The sequence below is a fragment of the Leptopilina boulardi genome, unplaced genomic scaffold (assembly GCF_019393585.1).
Source record: "Leptopilina boulardi isolate dan_hultmark-lab unplaced genomic scaffold, ZJU_Lbou_2.1 LbouV2_112, whole genome shotgun sequence".
Taxonomy (NCBI): domain Eukaryota; kingdom Metazoa; phylum Arthropoda; class Insecta; order Hymenoptera; family Figitidae; genus Leptopilina; species Leptopilina boulardi.
Genome location: NW_026137655.1, coordinates 842,832 through 869,056, shown reverse-complemented (window position 1 = coordinate 869,056; position 26,225 = coordinate 842,832). Strand labels below are relative to the sequence as shown.

The 26,225-nt window shown below is 25.1% G+C and overlaps 4 protein-coding genes across 7 annotated transcripts; 1 reads left to right on the top strand and 3 right to left on the bottom strand.

The window, feature by feature from the left end:
- Positions 1–3,510: 3,510 nt before the first annotated feature.
- On the bottom strand, positions 3,511–17,860 carry LOC127277776 (forkhead box protein J1-B-like). Of its 2 annotated transcripts, none has more exons than XM_051299158.1 (4): positions 17,400–17,860; positions 5,616–5,904; positions 4,235–4,413; positions 3,511–4,062 (listed from the first exon to the last, which is right to left on the bottom strand). In XM_051299158.1, the coding sequence occupies exons 2-4, from the start codon at positions 5,842–5,844 to the stop codon at positions 3,664–3,666; spliced, it is 807 nt and encodes a 268-aa protein (XP_051155115.1). In that variant the 5' UTR covers positions 5,845–5,904; positions 17,400–17,860; the 3' UTR covers positions 3,511–3,663. The 2 variants fall into 2 exon arrangements, with proteins under 2 accessions (XP_051155115.1, XP_051155109.1); XM_051299152.1 differs by lacking the exon at positions 17,400–17,860 and adding an exon at positions 7,021–7,236.
- Positions 17,861–18,055: 195 nt separating this feature from the next.
- LOC127277763 (dual specificity mitogen-activated protein kinase kinase 4) lies at positions 18,056–21,923 on the bottom strand. 3 transcript variants are annotated; one of them, XM_051299130.1, is made up of 11 exons: positions 21,809–21,923; positions 21,599–21,724; positions 20,988–21,035; positions 20,619–20,690; positions 20,437–20,551; positions 20,285–20,368; positions 20,038–20,215; positions 19,860–19,979; positions 19,467–19,766; positions 19,165–19,391; positions 18,056–19,084 (listed from the first exon to the last, which is right to left on the bottom strand). In XM_051299130.1, exons 2-11 carry the CDS (start codon positions 21,639–21,641, stop codon positions 18,919–18,921), a joined length of 1,353 nt encoding a protein of 450 aa, XP_051155087.1. In that variant the 5' UTR covers positions 21,642–21,724; positions 21,809–21,923; the 3' UTR covers positions 18,056–18,918. The 3 variants fall into 3 exon arrangements, with proteins under 3 accessions (XP_051155087.1, XP_051155096.1, XP_051155085.1); XM_051299139.1 differs by lacking the exon at positions 20,988–21,035; XM_051299128.1 differs by having other exon boundaries at positions 21,599–21,885.
- Positions 21,924–21,944: 21 nt separating this feature from the next.
- Positions 21,945–23,342, top strand: LOC127277796 (28S ribosomal protein S7, mitochondrial). The gene is made up of 5 exons (XM_051299181.1): positions 21,945–22,174; positions 22,368–22,553; positions 22,628–22,862; positions 22,946–23,083; positions 23,164–23,342. The coding sequence occupies exons 1-5, from the start codon at positions 22,110–22,112 to the stop codon at positions 23,242–23,244; spliced, it is 705 nt and encodes a 234-aa protein (XP_051155138.1). The 5' UTR covers positions 21,945–22,109; the 3' UTR covers positions 23,245–23,342.
- A 264-nt stretch (positions 23,343–23,606) lies between these two features.
- LOC127277791 (dnaJ homolog subfamily C member 8) lies at positions 23,607–25,827 on the bottom strand. Its single transcript, XM_051299169.1, has 6 exons — positions 25,725–25,827; positions 25,121–25,279; positions 24,915–24,981; positions 24,752–24,846; positions 24,528–24,676; positions 23,607–24,442 (listed from the first exon to the last, which is right to left on the bottom strand). Exons 1-6 carry the CDS (start codon positions 25,800–25,802, stop codon positions 24,208–24,210), a joined length of 783 nt encoding a protein of 260 aa, XP_051155126.1. The 5' UTR covers positions 25,803–25,827; the 3' UTR covers positions 23,607–24,207.
- Positions 25,828–26,225: the final 398 nt, after the last annotated feature.

The window sequence follows — 26,225 nt, the reverse complement described above, 5'->3', positions numbered from 1 at the left end:
AAATAAAAGCGTTAATTATTGTGATATTGAAAATTAAAGACAAAAAATGAATTTTTTTTTAATAAATATATTTTTTTAAAACGAATTATTAAACTGATTTTTAGTCTATTTCTATTTTTAATATTTTCAAAACTACAAATATTTTACTAATTCAAAATTTTCAATTGAATTATTCAAAAAAAAAATTTTTTAATTTTAAAATTAAACTCAATTTTTCTTTTTAATAGAAAAATTACGTTTATATATAATAAAAAATAAAAAAATTAAATCTATAAAATTGTTCAATGTAGTTTTTGCAATGATTAATTCAAATACAATAGATTTATAATTTACACGTGTTGAGATTTGGTAGAGAAAGGAGTTTGAATTTTTTTTTTCTTTGGGTCTCAATTTGAGCTACATTTCCTGAGCTGCGCGCAAAATACAAATACATTGTCCTGGGTCGAGGTTAATGCCGCGGGCAATAACCGCGATTACCTTTTGGCAATCGTTATCTGAAATCGCGTGAAATTACATAAAAATCCAACTATATATACATAAATATATTTGTAATAATAATAAAATAATTTTCTGTGAAATCAAAAAATTACGTAATCAAAATGGAAACCTTTTACATTTAAAAAAAAAAAAAAAATTAAAAAGCCTCTTGCTCAAAATGAATTAATCCAGAAAAATATTTTATTCCATTTGCTTGAGATTTATAAATATATTTAATAGTTAGAAAGACTTATATATAAAATCACGATAAAATTATATTTTTATCAAATTGATATCATAAAAATTAATAATAAAATTATATGTTAAAAAGTCAGAAGATTTTTTTTATAATTTGATCTCACTTTGAAGAACTTATTTAAAACAAGTTTTTTCGTCAAAGATATTTAGGATCGCTAAAAATGTATGTAAAAAAAAATTCAATAGCTTTCTAGCGAATCAAATAATTTCGAGTAACCTTGAACCAAATACAATCATCTGATCAAGGTTTTAAGGAACGGTAGCTTAAAGTGCCTAAAAATGAGTAAAAAAAAAATAAACTTTATTATTTTTGAAAAATAATTTTTTTTTTTTTGGGTACCAGAAATATTTTTTTACACTCTTTAACACAGGAACAATTTTTTTTTCAAATTAATAAATCATGTTCTTTGTTTTCACATTCACTTCTATATTTCGTATTCTTACACTTCAAAACTACTTATTACAGTACTCTTTTACAAATTTTTTTTTTTTTTTTTTTGTTAACAATCACTCAACTAATTAATGAATTTGATTATGTCTTTAAAAATTATTAAAACAAAAATATGTTGAAAGGAAAATTTTACCATTAGTTATTATTTCTTTTTTTTGACATGAACAATAAAAAAAGATATGGTTTATAAAATTTCATTGAATTCTATAAATTCATTAAATTAGTTGATTGATGTCACAATTGACATTCTGCATTGAGCACTTTGTTTTTAATTTAAATGAAAGCTCAATTATACATATAACAATAATAATAATAATAAATAATAATTATAATAATAAGGCAAATATTGAAAGTACATCTAGAAAACAGTTTTTTTTTTAATCAAGCAAACCAACAATCCTAAAATAAGCATGAATTAAAGGTTTATAATAATAAAATATTTGCTTGAATCAATTAAATTGTTTTCTGGATATAGTATTTTTATTAAGGCACAATTTTTTTTCAATCAGTACACAATGATAGCTAAACAGTAATTTTCAATTAGTAAATTAAAGATTTATATGAGTGCCGATAATAATCGGTAAATTTATTTTACTAATTAATAATTACTTTGATAGATTATTTTATTTGATTTAGCTTCAAAAGTCAAAATTTTTTATATATAATTCTGGTTATTTCATAAATTACGGTTTTTTATATTTTTTTTATTAACGATCATGTTTAGTGATAAATGAAAAAAATTTAGGTATTCAAAAAAAAATTTTCTCAATTTAAAACGAATTTTTTTTTTTTAAACACAACTTTATGTACAATAAATTTTCAAAATCGAACGCTGGTTCTTGATTTTTAATGAAAAAATTATAATCTCAACTTAGATGAGAAGATTTTTTATTCTTTTCAAGTGATAATAATATACTTGAATAAGTAAGTAATCTTACTTACTAATTTTTTTGGACGGATACTGAAAAGGCAAAAATTGGAGCGCATGTCACACCAATTGAAACGATTTTAGTATTTTACTACTTATATATAGTACAGCTATAATTTAATAAATTAACTTATATGATAAATTATATAAATACGTCGATATATACAAATGATCTTTGTCTTAATCATTTTTTTGTTTTTTTTTGTTTAGCAATTCCTTTTACCCTTAAGGACTCGCGCATATTGCAAAGATTTCATTCCAAAATTATAATCGTTTTTTTTGTTTTCTAATTGCCACAAATTTAAATTTTTAACATCATTTAAAACTTTTTCCCTTGATGATTTAATGGACGGAAGAATGCAGAAGAATTACACATCAATTTTTTTTTATAGGCACTTAGGTATATAATAGAGTCCTTGTAGGTTTCGTTGAACCAAGATTTTTTGATAAAATAGGTTTTGCTTTCTTTTCGCAACAATAAATATGATATACGTGAATTATTTCCTTTGTAGATGAAAAAATTTAAATAAAAGAAGAAAATAAGGAAGAGGAATAGAAGGATAGTAATTACATTTATATGTTTTATTACTCAAATAATTTTTTATAAAAATAGTTTGAATTTGCAAACGAATAATATGTGATTTTTAAAATACTAAGAAAATTATTTTTCGATTCAAAAATTTAAAATATTTAATTAAAAATCATTTATTGGGCACAATATATTAATATCCAATAAAATTTTTGATTAAAATCTGATTCAAAATCTACAAAGGCGATAGTTCTTGTATCTATAACAAAAAGAGACTTGAAAACAAAATTAATTTAAATTATATTTAGATATATGTAGGTTACCTATGTATAAAAAATGGATAGCGATATACATATATATAACATTTTCATAAATAAGGAATAATTAAATCTTTGGTATAGCTAGACTTGGTTACATTTAACTCATACTGAAAAATTATACATTTCAATGAAAAAAAAAAAAAAAAAAAAAAATTTTAACAAAATATACAAATTTTCTAAGTTACCAGAATTAAAATTTTTCTAAACTAAAAGCAAATTGGCTAAGATCAAAAAATTGAGTTGAATGAAAATATAAAAAAAAATTTTAAACAAAAATATTCTAATCTAAATTGATAATTACAAATATGCGTAAAAATATAATAGTTTAAGAGATATTTTACGTATATTATGTAAAAATTTAATGTGAAAAAAAATGTTTTTTTTCAAGCTAGTGAAAAATTTATTTTTACGCAGTTAATTATTATTAATTTTCATCAGTGGCACAATTCTGTTAAGACTTTTCTGATTCTGATACTGAAATTAAAAAAAAAATTAATTCTGATCTTCTTTTTAAAAAAAATCAATTCCACTATATTTTTTTTCTGCTCATGGAAAAAAAATCCGAAAATTCTAAATATTATTCAACTCATGAATCCTTTTATCTATACTGTATTATATATAATAATAATAATAATTGCAGGAAAAATGTTTTGAATGAATTCTCGAAAAAGAATAAAGGATTATATATATATTTATATATTTAAAGGGCATCTAATAATGAATCAAGAAGTTCTAATTGATTTTCATCCCAACCAACGGTAGAAATTAAAAGTCCAGTTAAATCTTCTTCAGTGAGGCTAACCTGTGTTGATTCAGGTACTTCTGATAAGCTATCGGGAATTGGAGGTGAGACACTATTTGGCGGAGTTTCATAAAGTCCTGTTGTCATTGTCAATGGAGTTATATCAGACGTTGTTTGTGGCACTTTTTTTGAACGCCGATTATTATTTCGTGTTGTTGCATTTCGCCGCCTTGTTCGTTTACCCTCTTCAATTCGACCCAAGTCCAATTTCCAAAAACCACCTTTTCCCGGCTCATCTTTTGTACGTGGCAATTTTACGAAACATTTGTTGAGTGACAAATTGTGCCTAATGGAATTCTGTGAAGAAAAAAAAAAAAAAAATTGTCTTCATTAAATTTCTATTTATATATATATTCATTTTGGCCTTTTTTTTACGAAGTGAAAAAAAAGAAAATTAATTTATAATTAAAAATATTTTTTTATAAAAAAATTTAATAACAATTTTTTTTTTAAATTTGTAACTAATTACCTGCCAAGCTGGATCGGCGTGCTTGTAAAATAAGAAATTTTCACGAATCCATGCATAAATATTTGACAATGTGAGTTTATTGTTATTTGCTCGCATTGCAAGGCATATAAGTGTTGCATATGAAAAAGGAGGTTTTGCATTCCAATCTGTGCGATATATATCAGCGTTCTCGACTAGATCTGAAAAAAAAATTCGAATTTATTTAATTTGCAAATACTTTATTCACTTTTTAATAAAAACATATAATCACAGTCATAAAAAATATATGATTGCTTATTTATATTCAATTTATAAATATAAATAAAATAATTTGAACAAATTTAATAAATTTGTTAATTAAAAACAATACACTTATACCATAGAAAATTTATTTATTTAATTTAAAAATAGTTTATATAGTTTTTAATTTAAAAAAAAATTTGCTATATTTATACCATAAAATAATATTGTTTATTTACTTTGATTTACGAAAGTGATAATAAGGAAATTTTTTTTATTAAAATTGATTTTATATTAATATATTTCTGATAATTAAAAATTTTTGGTAAAAAGAATATTATTACATTGAAAGAAAAATTTATTAAATACTTATTTTATAATTAGTAGAAATTTTCAGTTTTCTTTTAGTACAATAAGAAAAAAGTATAGAAAAAGAAAAAAAAAAGGAAAGAACAAATGTTAAAAATATTTTAATAATACTGTTTTTAAAAAATAATATTCTTTGCGACAAATATGTAATAATTATTTAATACAAATAAATATTTTGTGATAATAAGTAACCGATTATTTGAATAAAATAATTTTTTTTCAGTGTGGTGAAAATTCACATTAGTAAGAATTTGTTCTTATTTTTAGTAACTATTAGTACCAATTTTTACTATTTGTACTATTTCTTTAGTACTATTTAATAATTAATTTAATTATTAATAACTTTTTAATTTAATTTTATTTTAAATTTACTAAAGTTTTAGTAAAACGTGACTAAAAATTAGTATAAAATTCTTACACTGAAAAAAATGTATTTGATTCAAATACTCGATTACTTGACTATTATAAAAAAAATATTTACATGAACCAAATAATTTTTATTTGAATTAAATAAATTGTATTTGAAACAATAATTTATGTATTTGAAACAAATACCATTTACTTGACTTAAATAATAATTATTTGATACAAAATAAATATTTATTTGATAATAGTCAAGTGATCGAATATTTGAATCAAATAAATTTTTTTTTTCAGTGATACTATTTAAAATTATTAATTAAAATTAATTACTAATTAAAATTAGTAGCTCATTTTTCACTATTTCGGGTTTAGAGAATTTTCTTTTCGAATTTTTTCACTCCTAATAATAAAAATATATATATATGTGTACCTAATTCAGCTTTGAGCAAAGGGGACATCTTCTTGGGTGGTTGACGAGGGATAGGGGGTGGAGATGGCGAACATGGTGGAGTTGGTAGACTTGATGCACTTGTAATATCGAGAGACTGTAGCCAAGATAAACTTGTTAATTCAGCTTCGACGCCATAATTATCCGTCTCCATAACTTCCATCGTCGACGTTGACGTTTGTACCTCAACATCAGGCACATTCATCTTCATATTTCACTTCTTTCATCACCAATAATTTTCCTCAAAAATCTTCTCAATCATTATAAAACCCTTCAAAAAAAAAAGAAGAATACCAATATTTTTATTTTCTTATACATTTTTCACAGTTGAAAAAAATTAATTTTATTTTAGTTTTTTATGACAGTTTGCTGAATTTATGATTAATCTGAATTTATCTTAAAATAAGATTTTCTTTTTAAATTAATACTTATGTTAAAAGAAATTATTTAAAATAACATATTTATATCAATTTTTAAAAAATTCTTATTTTAAGAAATTTTGATCGTAAATTAAATTCTGTAAATTCAGTACACGGAGAAAAAAGATTTCTTTTATAAAGTAATTTTTACTACTTTCAGAGTAAAACTGGACCAACTCGAAGTTTCTGCGCATCTCTGGCAATTTTTACTCCAAAAATAGTAAAATTTACTCTAGAAATAGTAAAACTTACTACGGAAACAGTAAAATTTACTACAGAAATAATAAATTTTACTATTTTTGGAGTAAAAATTGCCAGAGATGCGCAGAAACTTCGAGTTGGTCCAGTTTTACTCTGAAAGTAGTAAAAATTACTTTTTCTTTTTCTCCGTGTAAAGGCTGTCTTAAAAATGTTGCATAAATAAGACTTCCTTTATAAAAATAAAAAAACCACGTAAACTGAAATTAAGAACACAGAAAGTTATAAGGTATTAAAATAAGCTGCAACGCTTATTATTTTAATCCAATTTTGCTTATTTTAATACCAAAATGGATTAAAATAATAAGCGTTGCAGCTTATTTTAATGCCTTTTAATTTTCTGTGAATATATTGGCGTATATTTAAGATTTTATACTTAAATTAAGTATATATTATTCTTAAAATAAGAATATATATCGAATTTAATTGGGAAATTTACCATTGGCAAAAGAGTGACCCAATATTGGACCATCATTCCTCCTATAATAGCCCAATGGTTACCATTGGCAATTTCCCATATTGGGATAAGTATAAAATATTCTTAAATACCAAGAATCTTAATTTCAGTTTACGTGTGGTTTTCTGTGTTTTTTCCTTAAAACAAAATTTTCTTTTTACTAAATAAAAAAGAATTTAATAAGGTTTCCGAATTTAAAACAAAATAGTTTCACAATAATTAATAAAAAATGAGTAATAATGGTATGTAATACCTCACATTACTTTTCTCCAAATATAAATTCACACACATAAACATTATATAACAATTCTCTATTTTATTTTCACTTGAAAAAACAATAACAACATAATAAAACGAGACAATTTTTTTTAACAATTTATAAAAACGTCACAAAATATTTAAATTCAATTCACATAGAGAGAAAAAAGGGGGGGAGGGAAGGGAGTTATTGCACAATATTAGGGAAAATTTTTTTTTAAAAAAAGACTAGTGTCATGTGTGACGTATTATTCTCTATATTTATAAATATATATATATATTGGATATGTTCTTTATACGAAGTTTAAATACTGACTGCGAAGATATATAGAGAATTGAAGGCGAGCTCAGGGGGAAAAAGGCAGGGCGCAGGCTATACACCCCATTATCTGCCTCAGCCCTCTATATAGCCAGTGGATAAGGTATAGTGGTTGGTGCGCGTGCGGCGACAGGTGCTGGGTCTATCGCAGGTGGACCATGCATACGGCCAGGCTGACCGGCCGACCTGTCATGGCACCTCACCAACACACCATTTTTTTTTCCTTGTCTGTGTGCGCTAACAATCTACCCTGAGTTCACCCTCTCTTCTATATATGTATAACTTTCAGCATTTTTTTTTTTTCACTCAATTCTATTGCTTATATTTTTGGTTCCTATTTTCCGCATCTGCAGGGATGTAAAAATTAAATTTTTTGAAGAGAAGGAGGGGAAAGGCGAATCTTGACCCTCTTTTGGAGGACTTGTGTGCGTGGGGTTAACTCCTCACCCCATGCAGGTTTCTACTTCAATGAATATATCAATTATTGTATAATTACCATCGATTGTATATCTATATATTATATCGATTTCATATACACAATGATTGTAATTATTGTGATATTAATATTGTGAAACTATGTCGACCCTTACGAAAATTTATAATAGGCCTATTTTTATAAATTTCTCATATCCGATTATATATATTTCTTTTTTATAATATATATTCTATCACTTTTTTGCGACAATATACTCTCTAAATCTGAATTAGTAAAAATGTTTACTAATTTGAATTAGTGACTCACTTTTTGCTTCTGAATTAGTTAAATTTTACTAATTGTTAGTAAAAGTTACTTTTTGTTTCTGAATTAGTTAAATTTTACTAATTGTCAGTAAAAGTTACTAATAATTAGTAAAATTTTACTAATTTAGAAGCAAAAAGTGAGTCACTAATTCAAATTAATAAACATTTTTATACTAATTCAGATTTAGAGAGTAGAAAAATTATAGGAAAAAAGGTACAAAAAACAATAATAAAAAAAAATTATATAGAAAAAATGATAGAAAGTAATTACTACATGTTACTAAATGTTATACTAAATATTATTAAATCCTGTATTAAGTTTATAAAAATTTAGGTATTTCTATTTAGAATTTCTTATATGAAAATTTTGCAATTTTTAGCGCATATTTTCCACGGCTTGAAATGTAATTTTGTAATTTCAATAAAAAATAGTTAACATATTATGTTAACTATTTTTTATTGAAATTAATTGTTTCACAATGTATTAATCGGTTCAAATAGAATTCACTAAAGGAATAACATATATTATAGAAAAATAATGATAGACCTATTATAGAAATTTCCTATTACATAAATTTTGATAAGGAATTTTAATTCTAAGAATAAAATGTATAGGAAAAATTAAATAGATGCCAAAAATATATTTTTACATTTAGTTTTGATTTTTCAGTGTATTTTTGGTTTGGCTTTTTATTAATATGGAAAGTATTATTTTATGATGTGACTGAAAATAAATAAGCCCTAAAAATAAGGCTAATTTTAATTTGAAACTTGAATATAAAATCTGAAATTAAGAATTTTAATTTTTAGAAAGCTTGAATATTAATTTTAGCTTTCAGCTCTTATTATCTTAAATTCAACACAAGTGAATAATTAATATATTCATACATTTCAAGAAATTCAGTAAAGGCTATCTTAAAAATGTTACAAACACTCGAAAACACTCCTTTCCTTTAACATAAGAAATTTTCTTTATTCTGTTATCTGTAAAACTGAAATTTTATTTTAAAAGAAAAAAAGGTGTTATTTTAAGTTAGAACATTTTTAAGATGTAGGATTAATTAAATTTTTTTAAGTAAAAAAATCTTACATTAATAGTTTTAAATCTTAATAGTTACACAGGTAAAAAGTAAGTCTTATTTTAAGATGAGTCTTAAATTCAGCCATAATGTATTTAAATTCAAATTGCATATAAATACATTGCTTAGATTCAGTAAGGGCTGTCTTAAAAATGTTGCCTCTCAAAATAAGACACCTTTTCTGTCTTAAAATAAGACTGTCTTTTTACTGTGCAAAATAATTTTAAATCAAACTAAATATAGGGTAAAATGAGGTGTTCATAAATCTTAATTTAAGATATGCGTAAAATTCAGATCCTCTTGAGTCTTAATTCACAAAAGCGTAGTCTTAAATTCAAGCAGTTGCTGATTTTGCCAAAAAATTGTCTTAAATTCAGCTCATAAAAATAACTGATATTATAATTTTTTCAGAAATTCAATATGTATTTTCTTAAAAATGTTAGATCTTAAAATAAGACTCCTTTTATCCCTTTAAAATAAGATTCTCTTTTTATTGTAAAATAAGATTTTCTTTTTTACTGTTTATCTATATCACTGCGCAAAAACTGTCACTCTTAAAAGTGAAAAAAAGGAATGGTTTTAATAAATACATTTAGAAGCGGAAGACTTCTTAAAGTAAGACGTTTTTTGCACTTTTAAGACCTTCAGTTTTTTGCAGTGTATTGTAAAATTCAACAAATAAGTTGCAACTAAAAATAAGATTTCTTGACTCTTATATAAAACATGACATATCTTTTCTACTATTATTTTAATATTAAAGACAAAAATGCACCCTATAATATTTGTGTGCATATGCAACTATACTTTTGACATATTTCCCCTTCACTATATATATATATATATATAATGTCTTTTCAACGTCACTAATAATATAAAATATGTCGTTAAGTTCAGCCACCACCAGGTGCTCCATATGCATAACATCTGATTCGGAAAAAGTAGCAGAACCGGAAGTATATAAGAGAAGCGGGCTGTGTGTGGTACATTATATTTGTAAAAAAATGGCCCCTTGATTACAAAAGTCACGCTTACAAACGGCTGCTCACCCGCATTTTCCAAGACCTTGAAGTCTAAGTCATCCTTTTATAATAATTTTTAAATTATGTCTTCATAATAAACGCACTTTTCATGTATAATTGTACTTTAAAATTTAACTTATTCAGATTTAAACAGTTGGTATATCTGCAAAATAGTTTGATCGCTGAACGATTAAAAAATAGAATTTATATCTATCTAAATCTGAATTAGTCAATATTTTAACTAATTTGTATTAGTCACTAAATTTTTTGCTTTTGAATTAGTAACATTTAACTAATTAATGGTAAACAAAAATTTTGCTACTATCGAATTAGGAAAAATTTAACTAAATTCAAATGAAAAAAGTCTAATAAATATATTTATTTGTTGAAAATAAATTTTTATTTGATTTGCATAAAAATTTTAGTTATGACAAATATAATTTTTATGAGACAAATATAGTTTATTTAATTGAAATATATTATATTTAGTTCAAATAAAACATTTCTCTGGATGTTGACAAAACAAAAATTTGTTACAAGAACAAACCACTCTCTAAATCTGAATTAGTAAAAATGTTTACTAATTTGATTTAGTGACTCACTTTTTGCACCCAGAGAAATGATTTATTTGAACTAAATAAAATATATTTGAGTTAAATAAACGTATATTTGTCTCAGAGCCTACTAACTTATTTATTTGGCGTAAATAAAAATTTTATTTATCAGAAATAAATTTTTCTTTTGCTCAAATAAATTTTTTATTTCAATGAAATAAAATATATTTGCAACAAATAAATGAGTTAGTAGGCTCGGAGACAAATATACCATTTCTCTGAGTGTGCTTCTGAATTAGTAAAATTTTACTAATAATTAGTAAAATTTAACTAATTTAGAAGCAAAAAGTGACTCACTAATTCAAATTAGTAAACATTTTCACTAATTCAGATTTAGAGAGCAGAATACAAAAAAAAAAATTATTTGATTCAAATAATCAGTTAATTGACTTTTTTTTTTTTATTTGAACCAAATATATATAATAATATTTGAGTTAAATAAACGTATATATTTTTCTCATATAGCCTACTAGACTATTTATTTGGCGTAAATAAAAAATTTTATTTAAATCAAATAAAAATTTATTTAAATCTAGTAAAAATTTATTTAAATCAAGTAAAAATTTATTTGAATCAAAATAATAAATATTTATTAGGCAGTGAGACAAATATATCGTTTCTCTGGGTGTATTATATAAAGTAAGTTTTTACTTGAACCAAATAATTTTTACTTGTACCAAATAATTTTTATTTGAATTAAATAAATTATATTTGAATCAATAATTTCTGTATTTAAAAAGAAACGCATTGAATTGAAAATAAAAATTGTTCGGTTCAAGTAAATATTTATTTGATAATAATCAAGTATAACAGATTATTTGAATCAAGTAAATTTTTTTTCAGTATATTAACAAAACCGATTGTCAATGTAAGAATTTTTTTTTCTCTTGTGTATTTGTAGAAAATATTCAATTTTAAAACCCAAGTTTTAGGGACTAGAATTCAAAAAATTTTCGATTTCTCCCATTAGAGCCCCACCTGTCATTTTTGGTATTTTTCCAATATATTATATATAGTCCTAATCTGTTGCTTCCTTTCATTTTCGAACCGAAAAAACAAATGCAAAAATTGTCTAATGCTAATTCAGTAATAAGGCTTATTTTTGCTATATAAATCGTTTTTTTAAGACTGATATAATTTTAAAAATCCAGACAACAATAAGGATATATATATTATTAGTAAGAATTGACTGAAATAAATAATAGAATTTTTTCTTTGAACGAAATACACATGTGGTACATAGGTGCATTTTACCTCCATTGATCGAATCACGCATATATGGAGGCAGTAACCACCAATGATGATGATATGATTCAAAGAGAGGGGTAAGAGCCACGTCCATTCGACGAGGACAAGGTTTAAAGGGAGTTTCTGTCCATTGGTGGTATAAAAGGGCTCGACTCGAATAAAGTTGAGATTCGTTCGCCTCCACGCACTTCCACCCACACAATACAAGAATAAAAACTTTCCTATACATATATATATTTTTTTTCTTTTTTTTCAAATTAAAGTGTATTCCATCAGGGGAGGTGGTGGATCTGGTCAGTCCTTCTACATCCAATTTATTATACGATAACTATACAAGTGTAAGGGGACGAAATAATCATTTTCAATAAAATATTTATTTCCATATACGAAATTTACAGAAGAGACATAATTTGACGTATATATAATTAATTTCACCTATACGTGAAAATTGGAATTATATATCTTTATATATATAAATAGAATAAAAGTTTAACTATAATTTAATATTATATATTAGATTAAATTTAGATTACATTTTACGTTATATTATTCAAGTGAATATTATATATTAAATAAATAACTTTTCACACAAAGTTTGACATTATAATTTCGGGAAAATTTAAATAAATAACAATTTTGAAAATAATTAAATCATGACAATATAAACATAAACAATTTAAATGTCTTAAATTCAGTCAATGTGATTGATATGCACAGTAAAAAGAAAATCTTATTTTAAGATGAGTCTTAAAATTAGCACTATTTGTTATAATGGAAATTGCATTGCGTAAATTCAGCAAAGATACCTTAAAATTGTTGAATCTTAAAATAAGACATCTTTTCTGCCTGAAAATAAGACTTCCTTTTTAATGTGTAAATTCAGCACATTCAAAGTACTAAAAATCAGAATTATAGAAACACAATAAAAAGAGAATCTTATTTTAAAGGGATAAAAGAAGTCTTATTTTAAGATCCAACATTTTTAAGAAAGTACATATTGAATTTGTGAAAAAAATTATAATATCTGTTATTTTTATGAGCTGAATTTAAGACAATTTTTTGTCAAAACCAGAGTTTACTACACTTTTATAAATTAAAACTCAAGAGGATCTGAATTTTACGTATATCTTAAATTAAGATTTATGAACACCTTATTTTACCCTATATTTAGTTTAATTTTTAAGATTTAAGACTAATAATATAAGATTTTTTTACTTACATAATTAATTAATCCTACGTCTTAAAAATGTTCTAACTTAAAGTAACATCTTTTTTTCTCTTAAAATAAAACTACAGTTTTACAGATAACAGAATAAAGAGAATTTCTTTTTTTAAAGGAAAAGGAGTGTTTTCGAGCGTTGTAACATTTTTAAGATAGCCTTTACAGAATTTCTTGAAATGTATGAATATTAATTATTCACTTGTGTTGAATTTAAGATAATTATAAATCTTAGAACTATCAGCTCGTGCTGAAATTAATACAAAGCTTTTTTAAATTAAAATTTTTAATTTCAGATTTAATATTCAAGTTTCAGATTGAAATTAACCTTATTTTTAGGGATAATTTATTTTAAGTCACATCTTAAAATAAGATTTTCCATATTTAAAAGTGAATCTGAACATGTAGTTAAAAAATGAAAAACTAAATTTAAAAATATCTTCTTGTTGCCTATTTTAATATTTCGCATACATTTTATTTTTAATGTTAAAATATAATACTCTTAACATAAGACAGAGTAGAAATCTTAAATTAAGAGTTATTTTTTATTTTAAGAAGTGTTTCTTATTTTTAGAGGTTCTTCTTAATTTAAGAAGAATTTGTTATTTTTATTAGAACTATTTCTTATTTTAAGTTTTGTTATTTTGTTTAAAAATGTATTACTTATTTTTAGAAGTATTTTTTATTTTCAGTAAGTAAGTTTTGTTGTGAGAAGGTATTTCCTAATTTAATACAGAAAATTAAAAGGCATTAAAATAAGCTGCAACGCTTTTTATTTTAATCCAATTTTGCTTATTTTAATCCATTTTGGTATTAAAATAAGCAAAATTGGATTAAAAGCTTATTTTAATGCCTTTTAATTTTCTGTGAAGAAGTACTTATATTTCTTATTTTCAGAACTATTTTTTGTTTTCAGAAGTATTTCTTAATTTAAGAAATACCAATATTTTATGTTTTCAGAACTATTTCTTATTTTAAAAAGTATTTTAGAAGTTTTCAGTTTTCAAAAGTACTTCTTATTTTCCGAAGTATTTCTTATTTTAAAAAGTATTTCTTATTTTAAAAAGTATTTCTTATTTTTAAAAGTATTTCTTATTTTTAAAAGTATTTCTTATTTTTAAAAGTATATTTTTTATTTTATGAAGTATTTCTTATTGTAAGAAATATTTTCTATTTTACAAATATTATATATTCTCTAACTCCAAGAATAAAATACAAGCGAAATATTCCAAAATACACACTAAGAAGATATTCCTAATTCCTGATAACGTTTTTTCATCATAAAAAATTACAAATTCATTTAAAGAGTACAAGTTTACAAAATACTCGAAAATTTTTCCTCGCTTCTTCGGAATCATAAATACACATATTAAATAAATGTCCATATTGGTAAATAAACTATATACATATATGTTTTACACATATGTATAAATATATATATACATGTAAAGTATGCAGAAATAGTGCTCGGCCATAAGTCGAGTATATATATGGGATGGGGGGGGAGGGGTGTAACATACGTGGGTACATATTTGTTCTATATATATACAGCAGGATATTAGAGAGAGAGTAAGCAGGAGAAAATATATGAAATAATGAAAGGGTGGTGTTTTTTTTTTGTGTATTGGTATTGGTACAGGTATATTATGAGTCAGAACCTGACACAGCACAAACAGGTGCCGGTACTACTGGTACTCGGGGTGCTGCTGTGCTACCCTTTTGCTACCAATGGCTACCACCACCAGCAGAGCTTGCAGTCCACCACCAGAAGCACGGCAGGGGGACGGATGTTCCCAGGAGATTATTGATCGGCCGCGCAGATACTTCCCCTTTGACGTCGATCGACGCCGACGACATGGATGAACCTGGCCTCAGCGCCATTTGTCCTCCCACTTTTTTTTTTTTTTTTTTTTTTTATACACCACAAAATGGTCGACAATTACATATACTGTTATTAAATATTTCAAAATTTATCATTTCAATTAATTATTTATAAATCGTCTTCAATCTCTTTGAAATATTTTTCTTCGATTAAATTATATATATTTTATAATTGTGAATATTAAGAATGTGGATTTTTATAAATATTTGCGCACGAGAATCATATTTTAAGAAAGAGAAAAATTATTTTTTATAATAATTGCAAAAATGAAGAAGATAAATACACTCAGAGAAATGGTATATTTGTCTCCGAGCCTACTAACTCATTTATTTGTTGCAAATATATTTCATTTCATTGAAATAAAAAATTTATTTGAGCCAAAGAAAAATTTATTTCTGACAAATAAAATTTTTATTTACGCCAAATAAATAAGTTAGTAGGCTCTGAGACAAATATACGTTTATTTAACTCAAATATATTTTATTTGATTCAAATAAATCATTTCTCTGGGTGTAATTATTGAGGAACGCAAATTTTCAAAAGTTGGATAAATCCATGTTTCCAAAAACATGGAGATATTTTAAGGGCCTTATAAATCGTTCTGTCACTGTTAAATTTAAGAAAAAAAAATTATTAACAATTATCAATTTAGAAACTTTTTGACATTATCATCATGACAATTTTTTATTGAAAAAAATTACGAAGAACATGTAAATCACTAAAATAAAATGTCTTGAATTCTCGAAATAAGTATATTTATCAGATTTTGATAACTTGTTCCTCAATTTATTTTCTAATTCATAAAAAATGATGATTTTTTTTTTTTTGTAATGTCGATAGATTTTCTTCTTGAATTTAAATCTTTTAATAATGAACAAATTTTCTTGAAAAAAATGACAATAGGTCACCATGTGGAAAAAGCAGAGTTATGATGTGGACGTATTTCAGTGGATTGCTCGAATAGAACAAAGAGGGGACATATATGGACTAAAGAACAAGTATATAGTTTCCGGGAGGGTTGAGGATTCATCAAATATTCAAGAGAATTGATCTTCCCTCAAATGCAGCAGCAGCATTGCGCTCCTACTGCGCACAGTAGCAATAAAACCTCTTTTAAATCTCGTCCAGTTAAAAAAAAAAAAAAAAAAAAACCCCATTTTTCAAATACAAAAAAATTAGAATCTTTGAAAAAAATTTCTCAAAACAATTTTTTCAAGAAACTAAAAATTTTCGAATAAAACTAAAAAAGAAAAATTTTAACACACTTTAGAAATTAAAATAGGCACAAGTTTTATAAAAAGAAAAAATATGTTCTCTTTTGACATTCATGACCTTAAGTACAATTGGCTTTACATTTAATTATTTATTATGCATAAGGTGAAGAAACTTTTTAATCTATAAATGTCTATCTTAATATTATTTTTATAATTTATTTAATAACCTCCCTTACAAAACTAAGTATATGTAATGTGAAAAATTAATTTGACTATTAAGAAAAAATATTTCATATGTTTCAAAAAAAAAAAATTATTTTTAAATTAAATTTTACAGAAAGTCAAATAAAAATATACCACACTTTTCAGAAAAAAAAGTCGATGACTTAATAATAATAAGTATAATCCGTTTCAGAGAATAAATCTCAAAAGATTTTTATCAGTTAATTTACCCTTCACCAGAAGTGAATTTTCAAGGACTGTTAAACTATTTACAGAACGAAAAAATGTTTTTAAAAATATTTTTTTTTTAAATAATAATTAATTTTTATAATTTTTAGTGTATAAAATAAATTAATTTCATAAATAACAAATTTTGTTTTATAAAAATAGAGAATGACAAAATTTACGCAAAAATAAGCAATAGTTTATTTAATGCGTAATAAAGTAAAATCATGATAAAAACATTAAAACGCAGTATTGAAACCAATAAAAAAATAAAATAAAAAATATTTTTTTAAAAACATTAATGTTTGTCGGATTTTATCAATTACACAAAACACGCGTTGACATACAATTAAAATTCAATAATTCCTTTGTTACTGCAATAACAAATTTTTGCATCCAAAACGTAACTAGTAACAATTTTCATTATAGTTAAATTTTTATTTTTTTTAAAGAATCTAATACGCGGCTATGAATCATCGAAACAAAAGACTGATTATTAAAATACAACTCTAAAAGTATTATTAAAAGATTTCGAAAATTAATTTCTTCTAATAAATTCTATATTCATAAATAGTATTTATTAAATACTTACTTCTTTCAAAAAAAAAAAAAATTATTGATTTTTCCTCACGTTTTACGTTTAGCGAAATCGCGCACTAGAAAATCGTTGATACCACACACACATTACATTGCAAAATTTATGTAAAATGAATTTATCTTCAATTTAGGAATAATCGAATGACTTTTGTTTTTTTCTTTTAATTAATTAAAAAATAATTAATTTATTTTAATAGAGAAAGATGTATATATATTTATATATATATATTTAAAAATTAAGAAAATTCGAACTGAATTTACTGTGACCGCTACCGCAATCGTCAGAAATCACTATTAGCACTATTCACCCGCCATCCTCGTTTACCTGGACAAGTGGTATCGTGACTACCTGCAGGTGTACCGCGTCGGTAAAACTATCGATCGAACTACCCTCCACATATTCACTTTTTATTTTCTTCTCTTATCCAATGTCTTTCTTTGACAATTATATAAAATTTAATTTTTCTAATTTATTGTCTACAAAGAATTTTTTTAAATAATCAGAAATAATAATAATAAAATAAAAATTCTCGCTGATAAGACAGGTTTTCTAGAAATAAAATGATCCATTATTACAATCTTATTCTATTGTGTTTATTGATATGATACACACAATAATCTAAGAACAGTCACATTTTTCTTTCTTTTCATTTTTTTTTTTTTTTTTTATTCGTTCCTTTATTTGCGTTCACGATAACTTGAACATCAACCCGCAGGTTTCAGTATAAGTCAACGCACTATTGTCTAGATAAAAGGATGACCGAGAACTGTCTCAAATATACAATTCAAAATTTAATTCAAGGTCCACAAATATTTTTTTTTGCAAAAAAATTCTTTGAAAATTAAAACATCTCTCAATGCATTAAAAGTGTAAATTTCACCTCCAAAGATTTGCAACTGCAAGAAGCAAAATTTCATTGTAGAAATTTTTTTTTTACTAGTCTAATAGAGAAATGTGAGAAATGAATATTAATTACATTACAATGATTTCTTCTTTAATTTTTTTTTTTTTGCATAAAACGTTGGTGTAAGCTTCATCTATAATAAAATTGTCAGAACTATATTTTTTCATGATCCATATTACAAAAACATGAGAAGTTTTGGTTTATCCAAAAGTCGATTGAAATTTTGCCAAAGGGATTATAATATATTTAACCTTGAAGGTGAAAGAAAGAAAGATAGAAAAGAGGATTTTACACAATGATGTGTGCTTAATAGTGATTTTGGTAGGAAAAGTATTCTAGAAGTGGAATTTTCCACTTCCTTTTTCTAATTATATATCATGATTAACAACCCCCCTACTCGCTATAATTACGAGTTTTTATGTACGACACGAAAATACAGTTCTACACATTATCTCGTCGTCGGACTATCTATTCTACAAACGAAGCAGCTTTGCTCCCCTACGTGTAACATTAGCGGTGGGGGTGTGACAAAATGCAGGTTCGAAGCAACGAAAGAATTACTTCAATTTGTTATATCTTTCTCTCTTTCCAATTTTTTTTTTTTTTTTTTTAAGGCTGATTAGTGGTAAATGGTGTAACGCCATTATTAGCCATATTGTCCATAACGCTGCAAATATAAGCAGCCACATCAATTGATGCTTCTTCTGATTTTCTTATAAATGGATGCTCCAAAAGCTTATTGTACTTTGGACGTTGAGTTTCCTCTTTAATTAAGCTATTGGAATAAAAAGAAAAAAAAATTATTAAAATACTATTATTAAATACTATATTATTATTAATTACAAATCAAATTACCATGTGTTTACAAAGTGAACAAAATCCATAGTAAAATGGTTTCCGTTTTTATTTGGTGTTAATCTTGGTGGATCACCTTGAACCACTTGATAGAGTTGCTCAAAAACAGAATTCCATTTTGGATAAGGAAAATATCCAGTAGCAACTTCCATCAATGTAATTCCGAGGGACCAAACATCGCTCCGAACATCGTAACCACGTGCTCTTTGAGGATCTATTCTCTCGGGCTGCAATGATAAATACAATATCAAGTATTTATTTAATGAAGAAATTTTATTTTTTTAAATTGTTAATTAACGTACAGCCATGTAAGGTCTGCAACCTGCGTCTCTGGTCCGAGCGATGGAGTCAACTAATTGTCCAGAAATGCCAAAGTCACAGAGCTTAATATTTCCACGACGATCTAGCAAAATATTACTAGGCTTGACATCCCGATGAATGATCCTTAATTTTTCCTTAAGGTAATTCAACGCCTTAACAGTGGCAACTGTTATTTTTCCTAAGATACTCTCCGGTATCCTGTCGTTCAACCTCTCATAGATGAATTTATAAAATTTATCAAGAGACGTGTCCATTAGTTCCATGCAAATCCAACAGTCACCCTATAAATGATTATTAATTAAAAATTCGTAAAGAAATTATTATATAAATAACTTCTTGATACTACTTGAATAGAAAAAAAAAAATTCGATTACCTCTTTAAACAAAGCCCCGTAAAATTGCACAATGCAAGGACAATCATTGGATTTCATCACAACTTCTAAATCCATTAATAATTGTTTTTGCTCTTTTTCATCGACCGTCGAACGAATTCTCTACAATAAAACAATAAACTGTAAGTTTTATTAAATTTTATTTTTCAAAAAATTTTACCTTCACAGCCATGACGGTGTCGCTTATCCTATGTATCATCTTATTTACAGTACCAAATCCTCCCCTTCCAATTTCACCCAAATCTTGAAGATCTTCACTGGTAAAATCGTATACAGTATCAGGTGATAATTGCAATTTTCCTGTACTTTGCATTGATTGACACATTCTTAATTTTTCCCTAAAAATTAACAAATAAAATTTAACAGTTTTTTTTTTCTCTAATTCATTAAAAATGATAAATATATACCTTGCTTTATCAGGAAGAAATTCTTGTGGTTGTCGGGGCCTTGCAGGAAGTTTTGGTAGAGGTAATGGTAAATTCGGACGTGATCTATATAAAAACATATTAATTTTATTATTTTATTTATTAATATTTCAATTAATAAAAAATTAACTCACAAGGGTGGGCATACTGAAGGAGCTGCTGAGTTTGAGAGTGTAGAACTAGTAGAATTAGAGAATGACTTGCTGCTTCCTTGCGTTTGAAAGCTGAGCTTCAATTGTCTTCTTTTTTCTAATAAATAAAAATTATCATAAACTATTCCATAGTTTTAATTTAATTCAAAAAAAAAAAATCTTACCAGACATATCGTTTTGAACGTCGTTATTTGGTCGAAAATCTAACCGTTGAAAATTAAATGATCTTCCAGATCCTACAGGAACAATTAAAATGTCATATTTAAACTTTTCTTTCAATTATAGAAAATAAATATGTTTAATTATTCGTAAACATTATTGAAAACTTCAAAATAATTTTTTAGTAAAATCTTCTATAAAACGAATGTATATAAATTAATTGCAATAAAAATCATTAACTGTCCTCAAAAAAATCAATTTTCAGGTATATTTTTTTTTTACAAAACATTTTGTCAATTAAGAAATAAACGTAATTGTAAATCATGCATCTTTTATTGCATAATTATACAAAATTTGGAAAATATTTCACTGACCTGATGGACTAGATGATCTCCATTGATACCGCATTTGTCTAAACTTTTCTAAATTTTGAAAAAAGGGAAATATAAATATCAGTTTAAAGTTTTCGCAATAAAAAAAAAAATTAAAAAATTTTCCTAGTTTTAATTTGTCAAAAAATAATCGAGTATTTTCTTTGAAGAATTCAGATAATATTTAACAATAATTTTTAACAACGCTGTATTTCTGTGTTATACGTTTATTGTTAGACGTTATTGAAAACAACAAGAATAGTCGTGATTTAGTGAACAGTAAACAATATATTATATATTTTCACAATAATCATATTATAAACGTGAAATGAGCGTGCAACTGTCTGTCTAGAGCAAACAATAATCTGAATTTGAAAAGCAAAACTGATAAAATACATGAAGCAAAATAAAATTAGATAGAAGAAAATGATCGTTTAGTGTGAAAAAAATGGAAACAATTAACAAACATATCAGTAAACAAAGAAAGGAAAAGTATAAAATATCAGCATTAAAAATTGGTAGACATTGGATCCCGCCAGGTTAATCAGTAAGGTTAGAATCGTCAAATTTAGATTTCATGTTGTAAAAAAAGAATAAATAAAAAATTAATGTACCCTGATTGATCTGATTTGAGGAGTTTCCTTGATTTTCAGCCATCGTGTAAGTTGTGTCCGGTTGTTTAAAGTAGAAACCACTTGTCAAGGCGCACCTCAGGGGCCTTCCTCACAAGGGCTTATCAACTTAACATATGCGTAATATATCGTGGACATTATTTATGAAATTTATCGTGAAACTTATACCAAATAAAAAATAATTTTACAAACTTTAAATGTGAAGCTCTGTATGCCTTGATTTTCGAAGAATTTACACTTAAACACAGTCAATAGTGTGTCGTACGACTTGACTGACAGAACGAAAAGATGAGGAACTAAAGTCAGAAACTTGGAACGCGGAATTAAACACAAGTCCATTTAAAGAGTTTATTGTTATCATTTCTTAAATAATTTTTATTGTGAACATCATATATAAATAATTATTGATATAAATCACATCATAAATTACTATTATAAATTTGTTGAATAAGTTTAATTTATTTATCTCAAAGTTTTATTGGGAGTATTCTAAATGGCATCACTCCGTAATATTATGACACGAGGTTTTATTTATAATCCCTTTAAAGGGTTGGAAAGGTAAACTATTTTGCAATAACTAAAAAATCAATTTAAAACGTGATTTCTTTTTATTTTTATTCATACCAATTTTTGTTTATATACATAGGTACACTAAATTTAAATGGTTACGTTATAAACATAACCTTAAAATACAGGCATAGAAATTTGTGATCCTATTGTTTGTGTATAAATAAAAAAATTTGTTTTACAGGTTGACAATAGTTGATTCTACAAAATATTATAGTGTCTTTCCTCAAAGTTATAAAAAGCCAGTTTTCAAACACGATGAACAATTAGAACTTGAAGAAGCCAAAAAATTAGAAAAACTGTCTCTTCAAAATATAAAACCTGCGTTTAGTGATAACACATGTTCAGAATTTCATGATCCTTTAGCGCGGTATGATGAGAATATTAAATATTTGTTCCTTTTTTTAAATTAATTACTAAAAATAATTGAATAATTCTTTATAGCAAATTTACAAATTGTATTATGAGAAAAGGAAAAAAAATTGTAGCGGATGATGTATTAAGAAAGTGTTTTACTTCTATGAAAAGGATACAAATTGAACGTTATCATAAAACAAAAAATCAAGAAGAAAAAGAAAAAATTGATTTTGATCCGATAAATCTTCTGTATAAAGCTGTAGAAAACTCTAAGCCAGCTTTAGAAGTCGTAAAAGTGAAAAAAGGAGGAATTAAATACGACGTAAATAAATTAGTTTTATAAATATAATTGTTTTTTGAATATCAAATTAAAATTACAATGTTAATAAAAATTAAATTTTGAAGGTTCCTCACCCACTGGTTGCAAATCGATCAAAAAACTTGGCAATCCGTTGGTTGATAGAAGCAGCTAAAGGAAAAGAGCGTACAATACATTTTTATGACAGTTTAGCCAGAGAGTTAATTAATGCTTCCAATAATACGGTAAAGAAAATTTATTCTCTTAAAATTTTATTTTTTGAAATTTTCATTATGCTTACAAAGATTTTCTCTAATATTTATAGGGAACTGTTGTTAAAAGAAAATTGGAATTACATAAACAATGTGAAGCTAATCGAGCTTACGCCCATTTCAGGTGGACATAAACTATAAAAATGATAAAGAATTATTGATAAATGATAAATTAGAAACTAATAGTGCTTTCATGAAATTTGTAAATAAAACATTTTGTTATAAATCAAAATTCCTTTAGTTTCTTTTTATAATATGATAATCCAATCAAATTTTATTAATTTCATAACATTTATTGTACAAGCATGCATTAATAAATGATATGTCATTTTTAATTAAATTGACAATCATTAAACTTTTCAAATTTATAAAAGATATAAAAAATATATAAAGTGAAAGTGAGGTTTAAATTGCATTTTATATTCACTTATATAAAGTCCCTGAATATTAATCCTTTAGGCAAATTGTCCCTTTTTCAAATAAAAAAAACTTTAAATTACTTTACAATATTTTTTAATATTTTTCAATGCTTGCACTTTAAGGTAAATATACCTTATTGAAAATATAATTATAAAAAAAATGTATCCCATATTTCGACAAGTCGGATGATGTACCAAAAAAGAGAAACATACGAGATCAACAATGATAAAAAGTGTCTCTTAGTTTATAGTAGAGTTGAGAAAACTGTTTTTTTTTACAATAAGTCAATAAAAAATGATTTTTTTCTCGAATACAATAATACTTCGAGTTTCGGCATTGAGTCCAGCACAATATAGTTCACTGTACGCAATCATACAAATTTATCGTTCAATATATTTTCGTAGGTACACACACTCGCGCTTCTTTACATTCATACACTTAACTATATATATATATCGGCAATCACTTATTCACTTTCTTAATTTATTTGATCTTACATTTCTGGTGTCACTGTAATAATTTTATGTAACCTATTATCTTGGTATAAATACGTTGACGTATATTAACCAACAAAGTGACTAATCTGTTCTTTTTAATGTTTTAGAAAATCATAGTCAATTAAAAAATAGAATAAAAACTAGAGATCGATAAATGAAATAAAAAATTAATTTACTTCATTATCGAGATTCGGCTTTTGTTTTAGGCGGTTTAAAGGCTTTCATTTTTTTTGTTTTCTTCTGTTTCGTAGCACCTGAACCAGATTGAAAAGCTTTCCAACTATCTACTCTTAATTGTCTTGATTCTTCGAAATTTTTTTGCCATTCACGCTCCATGGCAGCTTGAGCTTCTGCTGATAATTCTTCTTCTCTTTTTCGTTTCCTCTGTTCGGCATCTCGAGTCGCTAATTCTCGTCTAATTAATTTTTAAACAATTATTAGTAATGAAATTGACTAAAAATATATTTTACTTATTTTATTGTTGAAGAAATTAGACAAACCTTCTACGTTCCATATCTGCGAAGAGTTTCATTGTCATAACCCAAATTGCATGTCTATAACCTTCTTCCGTTTCTTCTTCTAATATTGGAACTGCACTTCCTTCACCAATTTTTCCTTCTTTTTTTAATTTCTTTTTCTTTTCGGTAATCTAAAAATTATAGAAAATTGTATTAAATATCATATAAGAAAAATTAACATACAGATAAATCAATTTTTTATTTACCATGTGATCTGTTCGAGCCTTTGCCTCTTCAATAACATCCATACACTTTGCTCTTGTTTCTTCACATTCCAGGGTTTTCCATGCCTTATTGACAACTATAAATCAAATTGTTAGCATAAAATTGGAAAAGACTTTATCAATTTAATAATTACAATTTACATACTTTCAAAAGCTTGTTGAGATCTTTCTGCATCATCTTGATTTTTATCAGGATGCACCAATATAGACATCTAAAAAAATATTTTATATTATTTGTTTAGTTCTCATTTATTTAAAGTAATAGACGAAATAATAAATTTAGTATTTGATTTCATTTTTGCTATGCGATTGGTTTTTTAAAGGTAGAATACGATATTTCAAAACACTTACACGTCTATATTTTTTCTTTGCTTCTTCTAAAGTAGTGGCAGGATCAATTTGAAGAACTTCAAAAGGATTTAAATTAAAATACGAAGAACCAGGACGTAAGAGCCTTTCTATTTGCTGTTTTGGAGTTAAAACTGAATCTCTTTTTTCTATTTCTTTAACCTGGAAAAAAAAGATATTTTCATAACAAATAACTAAAGTATATTAATAAAAATTCTTCAAAAAATAGAAGAAATTTACATTATCTTATAATTTTAATAGAAATAAGTCAATATTTTCATGAATATAAAAGATAAATAAATTTTCAGGTTAGGCTTAAACATGCATCTTTATCATCAAGGCTATTTAAATAAGATAATTATTTTTCATTAATATTCTTTCACACTAAGTTATATTAAACATTGAAAAATTTACTTTATAATTATATTTACAATCTTCAACAAAAATTTGCGCAATAAACACAATGTAAATAAGAATGACGTTTTCAGAGAGCCCGGGAATGGAACAGGACATTTCATGATTATATAATAAGTAAAATATTTTAAATTTTTCAATAAGTTGAAAAATTAATATTGTTAATTTTTTTATTATAATGATATTTACGTACTTCAGTGTAAAATTCATTAAATTCATCTTCTTTCTTTGTGGAAATTTCAGAAGGCAAACTTGAGTTGGTCGCAGCCATCTTGATTTTTGACAAACTAATTGAAATTGCGATCAGTACCATCTGGTGTATAAAAATTGAAATTTTACTCTGTTGGTACTGATTCTACCGATCATTGATAAATTAGGTTATGTTTGGTTATTGATTTTTTCACAGATCGTGAGTTTGGCTTGTCAGTTGCTGCATTGTTAAAAAGATTTCACTAGGATCAAGTTTTAAATCGACAGTTATAAGTGAATATAATTTATATTCGACAAAAATGAGACCACATCAGTTAAATAGAGATTCAAAAAATTGGTAAGCAAAATATATATTTGTTAATAATCATTGGAAAAAAGTTCAGTATAGTATCTGATACTTTGTGACATTTGGCGGAGAAACAAAATGTTCTAAATTTATAAATAGTTCTTAAACTGATTAAATTTATGCAAGTTTTCAATAATT